Source organism: Rutilus rutilus (assembly GCF_951802725.1).
Source record: "Rutilus rutilus genome assembly, chromosome: 20".
NCBI lineage: Eukaryota > Metazoa > Chordata > Actinopteri > Cypriniformes > Leuciscidae > Rutilus > Rutilus rutilus.
The window spans coordinates 33,082,905-33,098,521 of NC_140225.1; the positions used below are offsets into that span (position 1 = coordinate 33,082,905).

The following is a 15,617-nucleotide window of genomic DNA, read 5'->3' on the forward strand; positions in this document are numbered from 1 at the left end:
TCTCAGGGTTCTGTTGGGTCTATCAGTGTGATCTGTCCTGATGTGGGGAATTGCTCATGACACTGGGTTCTTGTCATGCGTGCACTTCCTGATCCCGCTGGAAAAAAGTCAAACCCAGCAGGACATGTTGCAGCTACACTACTCTGATCAATCCTTTCTAGTGGCACATTTTAAATTCCTACTGAAGTACATATGGAATGTTGATCCTTTGATTTGCTTGTTCCCTGATGTAAAATACCCAAACGGATGGATGGATGGATGGATGGATGGATGGATGGATGGATGGATGGATGGATGGATGGATGGATGGATGGATGGATGGATGGATGGATGGGATGGATGGATAGAATGGATGGACGGATGGATGGATGGATGGATGGATGGATGGATGGATAGATGGATGGAATGAAGGATGGATGGATGGATGGATGGATGGATGGATGGATGGATGGATGGACATATGAATAGAATGAAGGATGGATGGATGGATGGATGGACGGATGGATGGATGGATGGATGGATGGATGGACATATGAATAGAATGAAGGATGGATGGATGGATGGATGGATGGATGGATGGATGGATGGATGGATGGATGGATGGATGGACATATGAATAGAATGAAGGATGGATGGATGGATGGATGGATGGACGGATGGATGGATGGATGGATGGATGGATGGATGGACATATGAATAGAATGAAGGATGGATGGATGGATGGACGGATGGATGGATGGATGGATGGATGGATGGATGGATGGATGGATGGATGGACATATGAATAGAATGAAGGATGGATGGATGGATGGATGGATGGATGGATGGATGGATGGATGGATGGATGGATGGATGGATGGATGGACATATGAATAGAATGAAGGATGGATGGATGGACGGATGGATGGATGGATGGATGGATGGATGGATGGATGGATGGATGGATGATGGATGGATGAATAGAATGAAGGATGAATGGATTGCCGCGCTGCAACTGCTCTCTCCGCAGAAGCTTTAGGTTTAAACACCTGATAAACTATTTCAACTCAGATCAATATTTATATTTATATATATATATTTATATATTAGTTTGACGTTGAGTTTTTGTTCACAGAGCACGACTCTTCAGAGAAACACACCTTGTATTGGTAGCGACTGGATTTGTTCTCTTGAAGGTTCTTGAAAGGATTTGGGTGGAATTCTTCATCATGTTGATCATCTGTAACTCTGGATGTGGCTGTGACTGGTCTAATAACTCCAGGCTTTGTCTTTGTCTAAGACAGATAAACAAGAAAAAAATAAAAATATATCAATAATTCCTGCCGATAAAAACAGCCAGCTCTTGTTTCTCTGGCGCATATCCTAAATAGAAACATTATTTTACAAAATCTCCTCTTCATATCTACTGAACGACGTAATGTAGCAGAAACCGAGGTAAACATTTTAAATGCAAATAAATATGATGATCAAATACATTTCACACACACACACACAAAATACTTACCAGTGTTTTTTCAGTAGTTGCCAAGGGTTGAAAAGGAGAGCTTGCCTAGAAAAAAAGATGGCTTTACCCATGACATCTATAAGAGATGCATCTGCATATGAAACTGTGTATATTCGACATTGTTTTACATTTGACAATAGATTCATGATTGAGCTGAAGAACACTCAGAATGAATTAAATAGTTTTCAAACAAGTGATTCCAAAATATGTTCTTAATTGTTATAATATTATTTGAAGTGATTTCATATCATTCAGCTCCATGCCTATAATCTTTGAGTTTGTGATATTCCATAAAATCTTTGAATCTCAAAATCTGTGAAACAATGATAGTAAACGGAGTCTCCAAATCCTGTAATTTGCGTATGACTAGTGCAAAGTGCCCGTGATTTGATTATAATGATAAATTCTAGAATAGTAGGCTACTAAACTATGTATAAGAAAAATATGTCTTTCTTCATTGTTTAATAGGGGCCGATCGCCAAGACTTGAGAGAATAATTTCTCTCAAAGTCAAAAATGTTAGCCATTAATGTTTAGTGTGTAAATAAAATTTAAATAAAGTGAGACTCAATTTCCACTGTAATGTAGAAACAACATAAAGACAGTATATTTTAAATAATTGTTTAATAGCATCTTTTTTGAAATGAAGGCATCACTGATATTAATATAGCTACTGATGTCTCAATGAAAATTATTTTTCCCCAAAATTTTGAACATTTATTTGGCTTCAAAAAATATACCAACTTTTAATTTAAGTGAACTTAAAACAATCCTCACATAAACTCGTAATTAATGTCATATTTATCCTGTCTAACAGGTATGAAATACACAGAAATTGAGGTTATCAAACAGTCCGCACTGCATAAATTATAAATTACATATAGACTAATCCTTACTCACTACTCTTTACTTTCCTTAAGATTTTATTAAACTCATTTCAGACAAAACGGACATTTGGGCATAAATGTGTGTGTTATTGTTCCTTCAAGCGCGAAAGAGAATTCGATACTGGGAATTCTTTCTGTGTGTCCTGTGTGTGTGTGTGTGTGTATGTGTGTCAGGAGGACATTCACTGACAGCGCGTTCTCTTTTGTCTTTTCCCGCATGAATGGTTTAAAAGCATTTGCGTGAATAAGAGCATGATCATATAACGCTAGCTAAAGGATGACAGAACAAACGGATCCTGTGTTTCGACCCTCACTGTCTCTAGTCAGTGCAGTGTGAGAGGGGGAGTGGCCAGTGTCAGTGTGAGAGGGGGAGTGGCCAGTGTCAGTGTGAGAGGGGGAGTGGCCAGTGTCAGTGTGAGAGGGGGAGTGGCCAGTGTGCAGTGTGAGAGGGGGAGTGGCCAGTGTGAGAGGGGGAGTGGCCAGTGTGCAGTGTGAGAGGGGGAGTGGCCAGTGTCAGTGTGAGAGGGGGAGTGGCCAGTGTCAGTGTGAGAGGGGGAGTGGCCAGTGTGCAGTGTGAGAGGGGGAGTGGCCAGTGTCAGTGTGAGAGGGGGAGTGGCCAGTGTCAGTGTGAGAGGGGGAGTGGCCAGTGTGCAGTGTGAGAGGGGGAGTGGCCAGTGTGCAGTGTGAGAGGGGGAGTGACCAGTGTGAGAGGGGGAGTGGCCAGTGTGTGAGGGGGAGTGACCAGTGTGCAGTGTGAGAGGGGGAGTGGCAGCGGCTAGAGCGGCAAAAGCCAATGTGTGCTTCTTTTACCGAGATATTTAACAATATCTTTTGCATTTCTAATCCAAACAACGTCAAACTTGGCACTGCACTTACTCGTGCCCGTAGCAAGACACCCGTCAAGTTTGAAATCCACCGGACTAACGGTTCGAGAGATATGCGACTAACAGGCACACACAGACAGACAGACAGACAGACGTTCCTGTAATTTATAGATAGATAAGAAAATCGTATAAGCGAGATCAAATTCTGCTCTCAGAGTGTAAACATTGTCTAAAATACCATTATTATATTCAGTAAAGGTCAGAATACCTGCATTCTCAAGTAAATGAAAATCCTCTGGCAATAGAAGAAGGGTTCAGTTTACGGGTCAACTGCTGTAACGTGTACACACTTTATATTCATAGGCATAATGCAGCAGCATGTGGGCAATACAGGCTGAATTGTGTGATTGGATCTGACTGAATAACAGACATTTACTCTGATTACCAGCGTTGCTACTGGTGGGTTGAGACCCCAAAATGGCTCTCGGTTCTGTTCTGACGGGGAACAGCAGGGGAAATAGGCTTGTCAACATTTGGAAGATGAAAATGCTTCCCATATCTTTTCTTTTCTATGCATCCAATAAGTTTTCTATACTTCTGTAGGATAAACAGTTGGATCTAAAATCTAGTGTGAAATCTGGGTCTTTGATTGGCTTGTGTGCTCAGATTCACTGGCATACAAAAATAGTTTGGCTAGTAGAATTGAATAAAAATAATAAAATGGACAAAAATGTGTTATCAAAGTCTTACAGTAGCAATGTTTCTAGAGCTCTGATATTGCATTTTAATGTGAAGGACTGCAAAATAAGAATGTTTCCAGGACTAACACTTCTATAATTGATGATTTGTCAGATTTGCCTTCTCTGAAGCCTGAGTGTAAAATATGTACAAAGATCAGTGGAAATACTCACATATCTTGTTTCCCGTCCCAATAGTTTTGGTGATGGTGATGACGTCTGTGACTTTAGAAATTCAGAATAAAAGAAAAAAGAATGATTTATGCACACATTTTCAACGCAAGTACAGTGAATATAATCAAAATGGAAAGCTGGGTTTGAACAGCAGGCGCTGAAAGTGTTAGTCAGAGTGGATGATCCAATTCTTCATCTCATATTGCTAACAGACGTATTCTTTGGAAATAATCAGGAAATTGTAGCTCTTACAAATGACAATCTATTTCCTTTTTTATTTGATTTTATATTTTTTCTACTTTTTATTATAACTCATAGTTAAAGTCAACGTCGAAGACCAAGATACACTGATTATACACACAAACAAGAAAAATATTTTATTCCTAGGCAAGCAGTGTCATTTATGATTTGACTGAACGTGATTTTGTTGTGTATAATCCAAATGAAGATGAGATAATTCCCAGTGTCAATCTTTAATTACATACCCTTGATGTCTCCACTACCAAAGACTGCATAGTGGCTTTGTTCACATGGTCTGATTGATGCTGGGGGAAAAAATAGATTAAAACATGAAAATCGGTAGATAAAAGGAATATTGTTTAGGTCTGCTCTGAGCAGAGTGTGTTACGGTCGGTGGCAGCTCACTTTTTGGATTGAGTCCTCGAGGACTTCATCAATGGTGGCGTACAGGTCTGCAGACTGCTGACGGAGCTGCGCTGGAGAGCACATCTGCACACACACATTCACTTTCACACATCAGACACACTAAGACAAAAGCTGACGCAACAGTGTATCACAGGACTGGTACATACAATATCAAAATATAGTTCATTTTGCTGGACGTTTCACCAAAAGAAAAATATATTTTATTTTATTTATTTATTCCATTTAATTAATGGATTATTGATGCAAAATTATCAGTGCAAAGATGCATGTCAAGGTTCTAAAAGTCAATTATAAAAATGATAGTTTGTGCTGATCTTTATTTGGGGCACAATCCCGGTCTCTCATTATTTATTTTCACACGTAAAATACTGTAAAGCAGTATTGCTTACTGAAATATCGAGTTATATAGCAACATATCTACTGGTTCTACCAGCCAGCACATGGTATACTGTTATACCCAGTGAATTCAGGTGTTTGTGTCTCATTCTACCTCTTCATGAGGGTCCTCCCAAGAATAGTTGTCTGCAGGGTTGAGCGACGCCTCTTTCTTGTTGACGTCTTCATCTATAGCCTTCAGCAGGGAAAAAATGATGAAGCTTTAATCTTTTAATGATGCAATATATTCTTGACCTTAGCAAGTGGGTAGAAGGAGGTTTTAGAAGCTATTAAATTCCAAAGATGTGAGTCTGCTCGCGTCTTATATTGATTATCCCACTATTTTCTGACCCTGTTCAGTACATTTTAACCTCTCCTATAATGTCTAATGTTCTGTTAAGGGTCCCTTTGATAGCTTATGAAAAAATCCATTCTGCTGTCCATGAACGAAAAAAAAAATAATGACTCAATTTCAATCTTTTTAACGAAAATACAATTGTATGGAATCCAAATATAACACTGATTTAATGGCTTAAATTGACACTGAATGAGATCCATTTATGAATTACACTAAATAATAGCTGTCATTTAGCGTAATTAGATAAAGCAGCTCACCTGCTGTTCCAGGAGCAGAGTATTTGTAGGAATAGCAGCGAGCGCCTTGTAAGTGGATTTGATCCTGTGTGTCTTTTTTTAGGAAAGAATGGTTGAGAAGTCATAAAAAGTCAAAAGCAGAATTAAACAACATAATATACAGTCCCCGTGCTAAGCAATAAGGTGAGACGGTATATAATTCCCTATCATGAAACAGTCATATCACAATATTGTTGTTTTTGCATGGAAAAAGTTATCAATAATAAATAGCCATGTGGTTCTTTCTCCTTACTGGGGGGGAATGCATGCATGAATTTATTATACAAAATATATATATATATATTAAAAAAGCCAATATACCCATGCATGTGACTGCGGATCAACTTAAACATCACCATCAGGTCAGAATATCTCAGTCTGCATTCGTGTTATGTGGAAAAAGCTTAAAACCGTACTCCAGAGATAGCCGTGCAAACATCTGTACTGTGGTATACCATGCGTGTATTGTTCGAACCAAGGGTACCGGCAAACACGAAACATGCAAAACTTGCCCTTTGCTAAAGATTTACTGCTTTTGCAGAGTATGATGCATATCATGTTTCCCAGCAATGCGGGAGGCATGTCACTGCTGGAATGAGTGCCACTTCTCAGTGGTAGGGCATGCAAGTAGCTTGCAGGTAACAGCGAAAGGGCATGCACTGTACCTTTCTATTTTTACAGTCCCCATCTGCGCAGTCTGGTGTGCTTCCCCATAGGGATGGAGAGGGTGATGAACAGAAAGAGTATGAGGGAGAGGGGGAAAGCTGACGGCTCAGGATTGCCGGGGAGGGCGAGAGGGTGCAGCGATCTGGGGTGGAGGACCGGGAGCTTGGCTGGACGGGAGGACAAGCAGGAGAGGCTGGAGGTGTGTAGGACAGGCGGGCCAGACCCATGGGTCTAGGAGAGGGAGACAGCCTAAAATCCGGGGATGATAGGTGCACTCTTTCCACGTCATTTATGTGAGCGTTTTGGAAAAGAGCACTTTGTTTATTCTCTTTGTGGCTTATAACGGGAGATATGGAATTACTGTGTGATTCGAAAGTGTGTTTCAGAGTAGGAGATGAAGATTTGCATGAACTCAGAGCAGGTTTTGGTACCGAGGAGTCTAAATTGTCAGATGAACTTCCTGTGTGTTTCAGGTAGGGTTCATTGGAGAGCTCAGATGATTTCTGACTCTGTTTCAGTGGCAATGAATATTTTGGCCTATCATGGGGTTTTGTTTCATCATTATGTATTAAAGATTCGCCTGACTTATTTGGATCCATAGACACAGGACAATCCCCTGACACTGATGGATTTTTATGGATCTCGTTGCTGGAACATGACAGATAGCTTAATTTAGGAGATCTCATGCAGGAGTTGGAGCTACACAAAAGAGAGCTAGGAACAGTCGGCAAACGATTTCCCTTGGGACCTGATTTAGACAGGTGAGCATTGGCAGCCTGGGCTGCAGGTGAGCTTGGCGAAGAGATGTGATTTGTAGGTAAGATGATGCTACTAGTACTGGTGAAATGTCTGCATGAGCCAGGTCTTTCTGGTGGATTCATGAGTGGGGATTCGTCAGGTGCCTTAACCAGCTCTTGTTTCCAAATATGTGGCTTTGAAATCTGGAAAGACTTTGTATCTATGGAGGTACAAGACTTTGCTTTGGACACGTTCATGGGTGCGACAGAAGAGGCAGCTGAGCACGCTAAACAGGAGGACATGTTAACTGGACTGATGGGCCAACAGGGTGTGTAAGGTCTCTGAGATGAAGAGGACAGGACAGGTAGACGGCCTTTCCTGAGGATTGCCGTTAGCAGGGAGAGTTGGGTTGGAGGAGTCCTGTGCCGGGGACGGGGCGAAAGAGGACAGGGTGAGGCTGTACGACTGTCACAGGGTGTACCGCAAACAGACGACATCTGTAGCAAACTGGAGCCCGGAGCCAAAGAGAGCCGCTTGATTCTCACCACAGAGGGTGTGAAAGTCCCCGACCTCACAGACGAACACGGGGAAACTGTGCGGCTAAAGGGACCCGGAGAACCGTCTCGTGAGAACATGTGGAGCGCAGACCAGCTCCTCTCCTTGTCCCAGCCCTCGGAGAGAATCGACTCCTTGGAAGAAGCAGGGGATGTGAGGAAATCCATGGAGCTGGCAGGGCTAAGGGCCTCCTCTCTCTGGGACGCGCTATTTAAAAACAGACCTGAGCTGACCTCAGCAGTGTTGTGAAATCCTAGATGAGAAATGCCAGGGTGTTTGTTAGCAGTGGTTTCCATGGCAGGGGTTATGCTACCGGATTCTGCGTGAGGACCAACTAGGGTGGTGGGTGGTTTAAGGGTTAAATTGTCAGTTGACTGAATCTGAGAAAGAAAGAAAATTACGGAGCCATAAACAGAACTCATTTGAGTATTGCAGTGATGATTAATCATTGTTTTCTGCAAACTGTTTATTAACAGGCCTGATTGCCCATTACAGTATAACCATTATAATCATTATTAGAAGTCTATGTAGACATTACAATTTCTGATTCATTTCTGACTAACTTCGCACTTGTTGCCCAGTGAGAATTTAGTGAAGTCGGTTCAATTGTTCTTTCGTGAATCCAATCTCAAATGGCAAGCTGGTAATTTCAGCACCAAATGCATGATGGTTTATATGTTTAAGTGACACATACTGGGTATGCCATTGACGAGAGAAGTCTGTTTAAAAACATTATTTTTAAGCTTCTGATAAACACTAGTGGCACAGACTAATTAGACACAATAAATGCTCCTATCCATCATTTGCTCGGCCAGAACTTTATCTACTGTGTAAGCACGCTAATGTGTGTGTTTAATTAACAGGGGACTGCAACACAGAAAGCAGCCGTGTGTGATCAGTATACTCATTATCATGATGTCTCCCATTACAGCTGGCTAAAAGATATTAAGGATTCATCCCAAAGCAACTTGAACATTGTACTCTACAAACAGTCCTTCATCTTTAAATTACAACTTGGAAAGTCACTGCTTCAATATCTTGTTTTCTTGTCAATCATTCTGTCACAGCGTATTAAGTATATATAATTGTGGCATTTTTAAAGAAGGTTCAACAGTTAAGTTAAAGAACAAAATTTGGTAACACTTTACAATAAGGTTTATTAGTTAAGATTAGTTTATGTATTAACTAACATGAACTAATAATGATCTTTGTTAATCTTTGTTAATGTTATTTAATAAAAATCCAGCTGTTCATTGTCTGTTCATGTTAGTTCACAGTGCATTAACTAATGTTAACAAATACAACCTTTGATTTGAATAATGTATTAGTAAATATTGAAATGAATATTAGCTAAGATTAATAAATGCTTTAGAAGTATTGTTCATTCTTAGTTCATGTTAACTAATGTTAACTAATAAACCTTATTGTAAAGTGTTACCTTAGAAATGTCATGAGGAGTTTGCGTTTGCCCATCTGACAGAATATACCACAATACTAACCTCACTTTTAGTGGTGTTCTTGAGCGTTTCTCCCAGCTCTTCAGGGTCTTGGACGTAAATAACCTCAGCCTTGTAGACACCCTCCTCCGCCATGCTCTTCTCAAAGTCCCCTGGCTCTCGTGAGGTCTGACATTGGAAAAGGAAATGTTACTAAGAGACACCAAACCTGAAATGGCAGCTGTGACCAAAGCTACACATGGCTATTTCTAGCTTCTGAGCATCTTGACGATATCAGAGAGTCAGTGAATGCATTTATGCGTGCGTGTGTTTCCCGTTCCAGCTCGGACATCTTTTTACCAGAAGTCCATGTCCCTCATGTATTGCTCACATGCAAGAACGCATGACACACCCTGATTGTGTAAGCCCTTCAGCAAATGCCTTCTGCAGTTTCCCTTTTACACAAACATAGGTCATCTTCTCCTAAGGGACTCTGGGAATCACTGACATCTCCCTCTATCAGATTTGAGAAGTATTTGCTAATTAAAGGAACAGTTCACTCAAATATGACTGTCCATAACGCACACAATGTTATTAAGATCAATGCAAGTGTTACTGCAACGCAAAAAATGTGTGAATTATGACTTAAATTTGGGTCTGTTCTTCCAAAAGCTTCTACAGAATACAAATAGCACAGATGTCGTTAGCTGATTTTATGACACTTATGTAGTGCTTGAATCATCATAAATTAGGTATCATTTGAAAGCTTACGAACTCAAAATTCATCCTGTAAAAAACATTTTGAAATTGGATGTTGTGTTACCATGGAAACGGTACTCTAATTTATTTTAGCTGGCTCCTCCCCTAGTGGGCGGTGTATTTTTTTATATTACAAAATCTTGACAAAACAATGTCGGAAAGGTCTGAGTCTGGTTCCATAGTTTGTGATAGAAGTGATATTTGGACAGAAATGTATTGATTTGTTACAGAAGAATGCATCAAAACAAAATTTAATTCAATGGGTGTGTCATCCGGTGGCTATTTGTAGTACAGTGCCTAAACAAAATCTCATAGGAACTTACATTTTTATGATATCAACTTTAAATTTGGAACACAACTTGGTTAGACATATGGCTTTGATTTATAGTAATTTTAAAGTAAAAAATAATACATATTTAGTACAGTACATTTGATTTACAGTAAATTTAAACTTCCATAACTTTTTCATAATTTCATTTTATGAGGTGCTTTCACTTCAGCAATAATCTGCTGAGTGTCTTCTTTAAAACAAGACCAAAGTCTGGATAGTGCATTTTCATGTCTATTCTCAGAAAGGGGGGTGACAGTTAAGTGGTTAAACCCATGTTCACTACGGACTATCATCGTATACAAAGAGCTGGATTATTTAAAATTCTTCAAAACATTCATGTTCCATGGAAAAAAATATCGGCAAATGGGTTTGGAACGGCACAAAGTAAATAATTAACCCCTTGCGTGTGGTGTCATGTTTGAGAGTGGGTACTTGTTTCCCATCCCAAAAATGATGACATTTCTGAGATGACAAGAGTTTGACATACTTCATTTCTGACAAAATTGCACAAAGTAAGTAATAAACCCCTTCCGTGTGGTGTCATGTTTCGTTTTTGACTGACACAGTGTGGCATTCATTTACAGGAACCACACTGAGCCTCAAGAGTATTTCTCACCTGGTTTGGTCTGCCTGCCTGAAGCACCTTTTTCCAGATCCTGTTCTCCACGGGCAGTCTTTTTAGAAGTGGCACAAAGGTGAAAGACTTGAGCTTGGTTGCAAATACAGTGGTGACCTGTAAAAACAGACGTAAAATCAAAGTAATTTCAGGGAAACAGCGTGAAGCCAATGAAAACAACAGAGAGCCATCAAGCCTCTGTCTGCACCAACAAACGACAGAAACAAAACAAGCGCTGTATCCAGATGAGCAGAAGTGTTTCATCCTCATTTTGTCTGATTGGAGCATTCAGTGCTGCAAAAACTGAAAACTGCTAAAAAATTATAATAATGAAACACAAATCAAGAGCTGTGATTATGAAATCATGCTACAGCCATTTATACCTCTTCATTTTGCAATCATGCCTTTTCTGGATTTCGGTTGATCATTTAGCAGCTCCTGAGGATGAAATACGTGCCTGTCTTGCTAATAGTGACAAAGTACTTGTTTCCCACCCCAAAAATGATGACATTTTTGAGATGACAAGAGTTTGACGTACTTCATTTCTGACAAAACGCTTGCATAGCACATTTGCATCCTAATCCCCAAAAAATGGCTGAACAGAGTAACTTTAATGGAAATGTTTTACCTTCCGCTGACTTGACATGAAGCGATTGGAGGATGATAATGTGTGGCCTCGCAGATTGCTTTCAAGCTGTTGTATATTCATTGGAATGCAGAAACAACAGAAGGTCCATTCAGTGTATGAATGTAGGCGTCAGGGACGGCCCTTTCCTGCTCGCATTTTAAAATCGGACAAATAACGATTGTTGGCGTGCTCTCTTGACATGCGTATGATTACTAGCAGATGTCATAATTATCTGATTTTAAAGCAATCTCTTAATCTTTCACAATCCATTCTAACTCATGAATACAAAAACAATGCATGAATTTCTTGAATAATCTAATGTTGGATCATAATTGTATTTATCTGCTTAACTAATATGTAAACTGACAAACCATTTTGTTGCATTTTTATGTGGTGTTTAGGGGTTCGTTTGAAAAACATTACAGGCCAATAAATAATGATGCAGGTGGAAAAAATCAATAAATGATACATCATCAATAGCGGGTCCCTTTCATTAGTCAGGACAGATTGCTTTTGCAAGAGGCTCGCAAGCCTTAAAGCTGAACATCAATTAACCGCCTAAAATCCATTCACTGACCGCCTCATGCATATTGTGCACAAACTGCAAAGATTTTTCTCGATCTGGCAAGCTCTAATCTGATTGGCTGGCTTTGTCTGCCTAGCAAACATTATGTGTTTGCATGATAATTGTGCTTACAAGATACAAGCTTTTTTTGAAGATGAAATTATCTCTAGATTGCGACTGCCTTGTAAGTGGCATCAAATCCTTGAGATTTTCAAGTGCACTGTAAATAATGTTATTTTTGTTCTTTATTGTGTTCTTTATTTGATTATGGCATTCGCATCTTCTTGGGATTGTAATTAAAGTGTGTAATTGTGTTTTATTAATCTCAGAGCCGGTTGGTTTGGTTTATGGTGTGACTCTTTTCTGTTGTGAAAATGAATGGGGAAAATATTTCCAGAAACAAGAGCTCTAAAAAAGTGAAAGTTATATTCTCTGTTGTGGCTCCCATCAAAACACTGTGATCTCAACATGTGAAAGTGCGAGTTATTTTTGTCCTGTGATCCTGCACAACAATCCCGGCCCTTAAGCCATGCTCCAACTACACAGTTATGACACTTTTTTTCTTTCTGTCCCTGTTTGGCTGTTTCATCATCCATATGTTCTCTTTTCATTGATATTCCTTTGGAATGAGATAAAAAAAATCCCTGAAGCATTAATATGAGCCCTTGAAGACATGCATAACATTATTTCCACAATCTCGATTAGATGCTGTCACGGTCAGGTTGCAGCAGAGATAAAACAGGATCGAAGTGCAGCAGGTTTATTCAAGAAAACTAACTCAAACTTTCAGGACAGGACAGGACAGGACAGGACAGGACAGGACAGGACAGGACAGGACAGGACAGGACAGGACAGGACAGGACAGGACAGGACAGGACAGGACAGGACAGGACAGGACAGGACAGGACGTAGACCTGACAAAAACCTGAAAGAAACTCAAGGCTTAAATAGACAACAACTGAGGAGCTAATTAACAAGACACACCTGAACAGAACCAACAATCAATTGAAACCACAGGGAACTAATTAACAGACTAAAAACCAACCTAGAAACAGACATGAGTAAAACAGATCAAAAGCAAACTCTAAAGTGAACAAACATACACAAACCATAACAGGTTCTTTAATCTCATGAGCACAGAGACATTCTGATATTTCATATAAATGAAATATCATATATTCTGTGACTTGGCTAAGTTAAATTATGTACTGAACATGTTTCTGTTCATTTTGGCAGTTTGATAAAAGTGTAGGCTAATTCCTAATGTTTTATTCCTATTTTATTCAGCATTATGCATTAAAGAAGAACCTATTATGTTTTTATAACATTTTCAACTTTTTTAGTAATGTTGCTGTTTGAGCATGAAAATGATGTTACGAAGCACAAAGTACACGATATTCCTCATTTAAATAATTCCCGGAGCGGGAATAAAGGGTGGGGCCTGGTTGAGTTAGTTAGTTAATAGTGGCAGTGTCTGAAATTACCTACTCTCTTGAGTAGGCACTTATTTTGAATAAGTAATTACTTCATGGCCGCAAAAAAAGAAGCATGTCCTATATACTTAGGCATGTGTGTAATTATGAATGTAATCTGGACGTACTACATCCGCCATGTTGTTGTTATCATGTGACCTTCCAGCGTCAGTTGCGTCGCTTCAGTGTCATTCATAAATCGTCTCCAATGGCCTCATGGGATAGTAAAGTGTCCATCATACGCACACTAGAGAATCTCACCGGAAGAAGTAGATCATCTGGGTATTAGTGCTCTTTTATCAGTACTGTGAATTCAGACATACTTCTTTTGTTACAGCCAGTGTTGAAACTCGCAGTTATGGTAAGGGAAGTGACATTTCACAAATGTCCACTCACGATGAGGGAGGAGAGAGAGACAATCAGCAGTAGGGGGCGTGTCCACTCATGATGAGAGGAGAGGAGAGAGACAATCAGCAGTAGGGGGCGTGTCCACTCATGATGAGAGGAGAGGAGAGAGACAATCAGCAGTAGGGGGCGTGTCCACTCACGATGAGGGAGGAGAGAGAGACAATCAGCAGTAGGGGGCGTGTCCACTCATGATGAGGGAGGAGAGAGAGACAATCAGCAGTAGGGGGTGTGTCCACTCACGATGAGGGAGGAGAGTGGGCCAATCAGCAGTTGGGTGCGTGTCCACTCATGATGAGAGAGGAGAGACAGCCAATCAGCAGTAGGGAGCGTGTCCACTCATGATGAGAGGAGAGGAGAGAGACAATCAGCAGTAAGGGGTGTGTCCACTCATGATGAGGGAGGAGAGAGAGACAATCAGCAGTAGGGGGCGTGTCCACTCATGATGAGAGGAGAGGAGAGAGACAATCAGCAGTAAGGGGCGTGTCCACTCATGATGAGGGAGGAGAGAGAGACAATCAGCAGTAAGGGGCGTGTCCACTCATGATGAGGGAGGAGAGTGGGCCAATCAGCAGTTGGGTGCGTGTCCACTCATGATGAGAGAGGAGAGACAGCCAATCAGCAGTAGGGAGCGTGTCCACTCATGATGAGAGGAGAGGAGAGAGACAATCAGCAGTAGGGAGCGTGTCCACTCATGATGAGAGGAGAGGAGAGAGACAATCAGCAGTAGGGTGCGTGTCCACTCATGATGAGAGAGGAGAGACAGCCAATCAGCAGTAGGGAGCGTGTCCACTCATGATGAGAGGAGAGGAAAGAGACAATCAGCAGTAGGGGGCGTGTCCACTCATGATGAGAGAGGAGAGACAGCCAATCAGCAGTAGGGAGCGTGTCCACTCATGATGAGAGGAGAGGAGAGAGACAATCAGCAGTAGGGAGCGTGTCCACTCATGATGAGAGGAGAGGAGAGAGACAATCAGCAGTAGGGGGCGTGTCCACTCATGATGAGAGAGGAGAGACAGCCAATCAGCAGTAGGGAGCGTGTCCACTCATGATGAGAGGAGAGGAGAGAGACAATCAGCAGTAGGGAGCGTGTCCACTCATGATGAGAGGAGAGGAGAGAGACAATCAGCAGTAGGGGGCGTGTCCACTCATGATGAGAGGAGAGGAGAGAGACAATCAGCAGTAAGGGGCGTGTCCACTCATGATGACGGAGGAGAGAGAGACAATCAGCAGTAAGGGGCGTGTCCACTCATGATGAGGGAGGAGAGTGGGCCAATCAGCAGTTGGGTGCGTGTCCACTCATGATGAGAGAGGAGAGACAGCCAATCAGCAGTAGGGAGCGTGTCCACTCATGATGAGAGGAGAGGAGAGAGACAATCAGCAGTAGGGAGCGTGTCCACTCATGATGAGAGGAGAGGAGAGAGACAATCAGCAGTAAGGGGTGTGTCCACTCATGATGAGGGAGGAGAGAGACAATCAGCAGTAGGGGGCGTGTCCACTCATGATGAGAGAGGAGAGAGACAATCAGCAGTAGGGGGCGTGTCCACTCATGATGAGAGGAGAGGAGAGAGACAATCAGCAGTAAGGGGTGTGTCCACTCATGATGAGGGAGGAGAGAGAGACAATCAGCAGTAAGGGGTGTGTCCA

At 41.3% G+C, this 15,617-nt stretch overlaps 1 protein-coding gene across 3 annotated transcripts in view; it reads right to left on the minus strand.

Annotated features, from left to right (window-relative positions):
* Positions 1-15,617, minus strand: part of mlip (muscular LMNA-interacting protein) — a 41,353-nt gene that overhangs the window by 9,974 nt on the left and 15,762 nt on the right. Inside the window, exons 1-11 of one of the 3 annotated variants that reach the window (XM_084392295.1) lie at positions 11,529-11,574; positions 10,901-11,017; positions 9,258-9,383; positions 6,465-8,138; positions 5,782-5,853; positions 5,282-5,362; positions 4,771-4,854; positions 4,611-4,670; positions 4,126-4,176; positions 1,505-1,549; positions 1,140-1,274 (exon numbers count right to left, since the gene is read on the minus strand). In XM_084392295.1, the coding sequence (XP_084248421.1) occupies positions 1,140-1,274; positions 1,505-1,549; positions 4,126-4,176; positions 4,611-4,670; positions 4,771-4,854; positions 5,282-5,362; positions 5,782-5,853; positions 6,465-8,138; positions 9,258-9,383; positions 10,901-11,017; positions 11,529-11,546 (2,463 nt within the window). In that variant the 5' untranslated portion in view covers positions 11,547-11,574. The other 2 variants (XM_084392294.1, XM_084392296.1) reach the window with 2 other exon arrangements.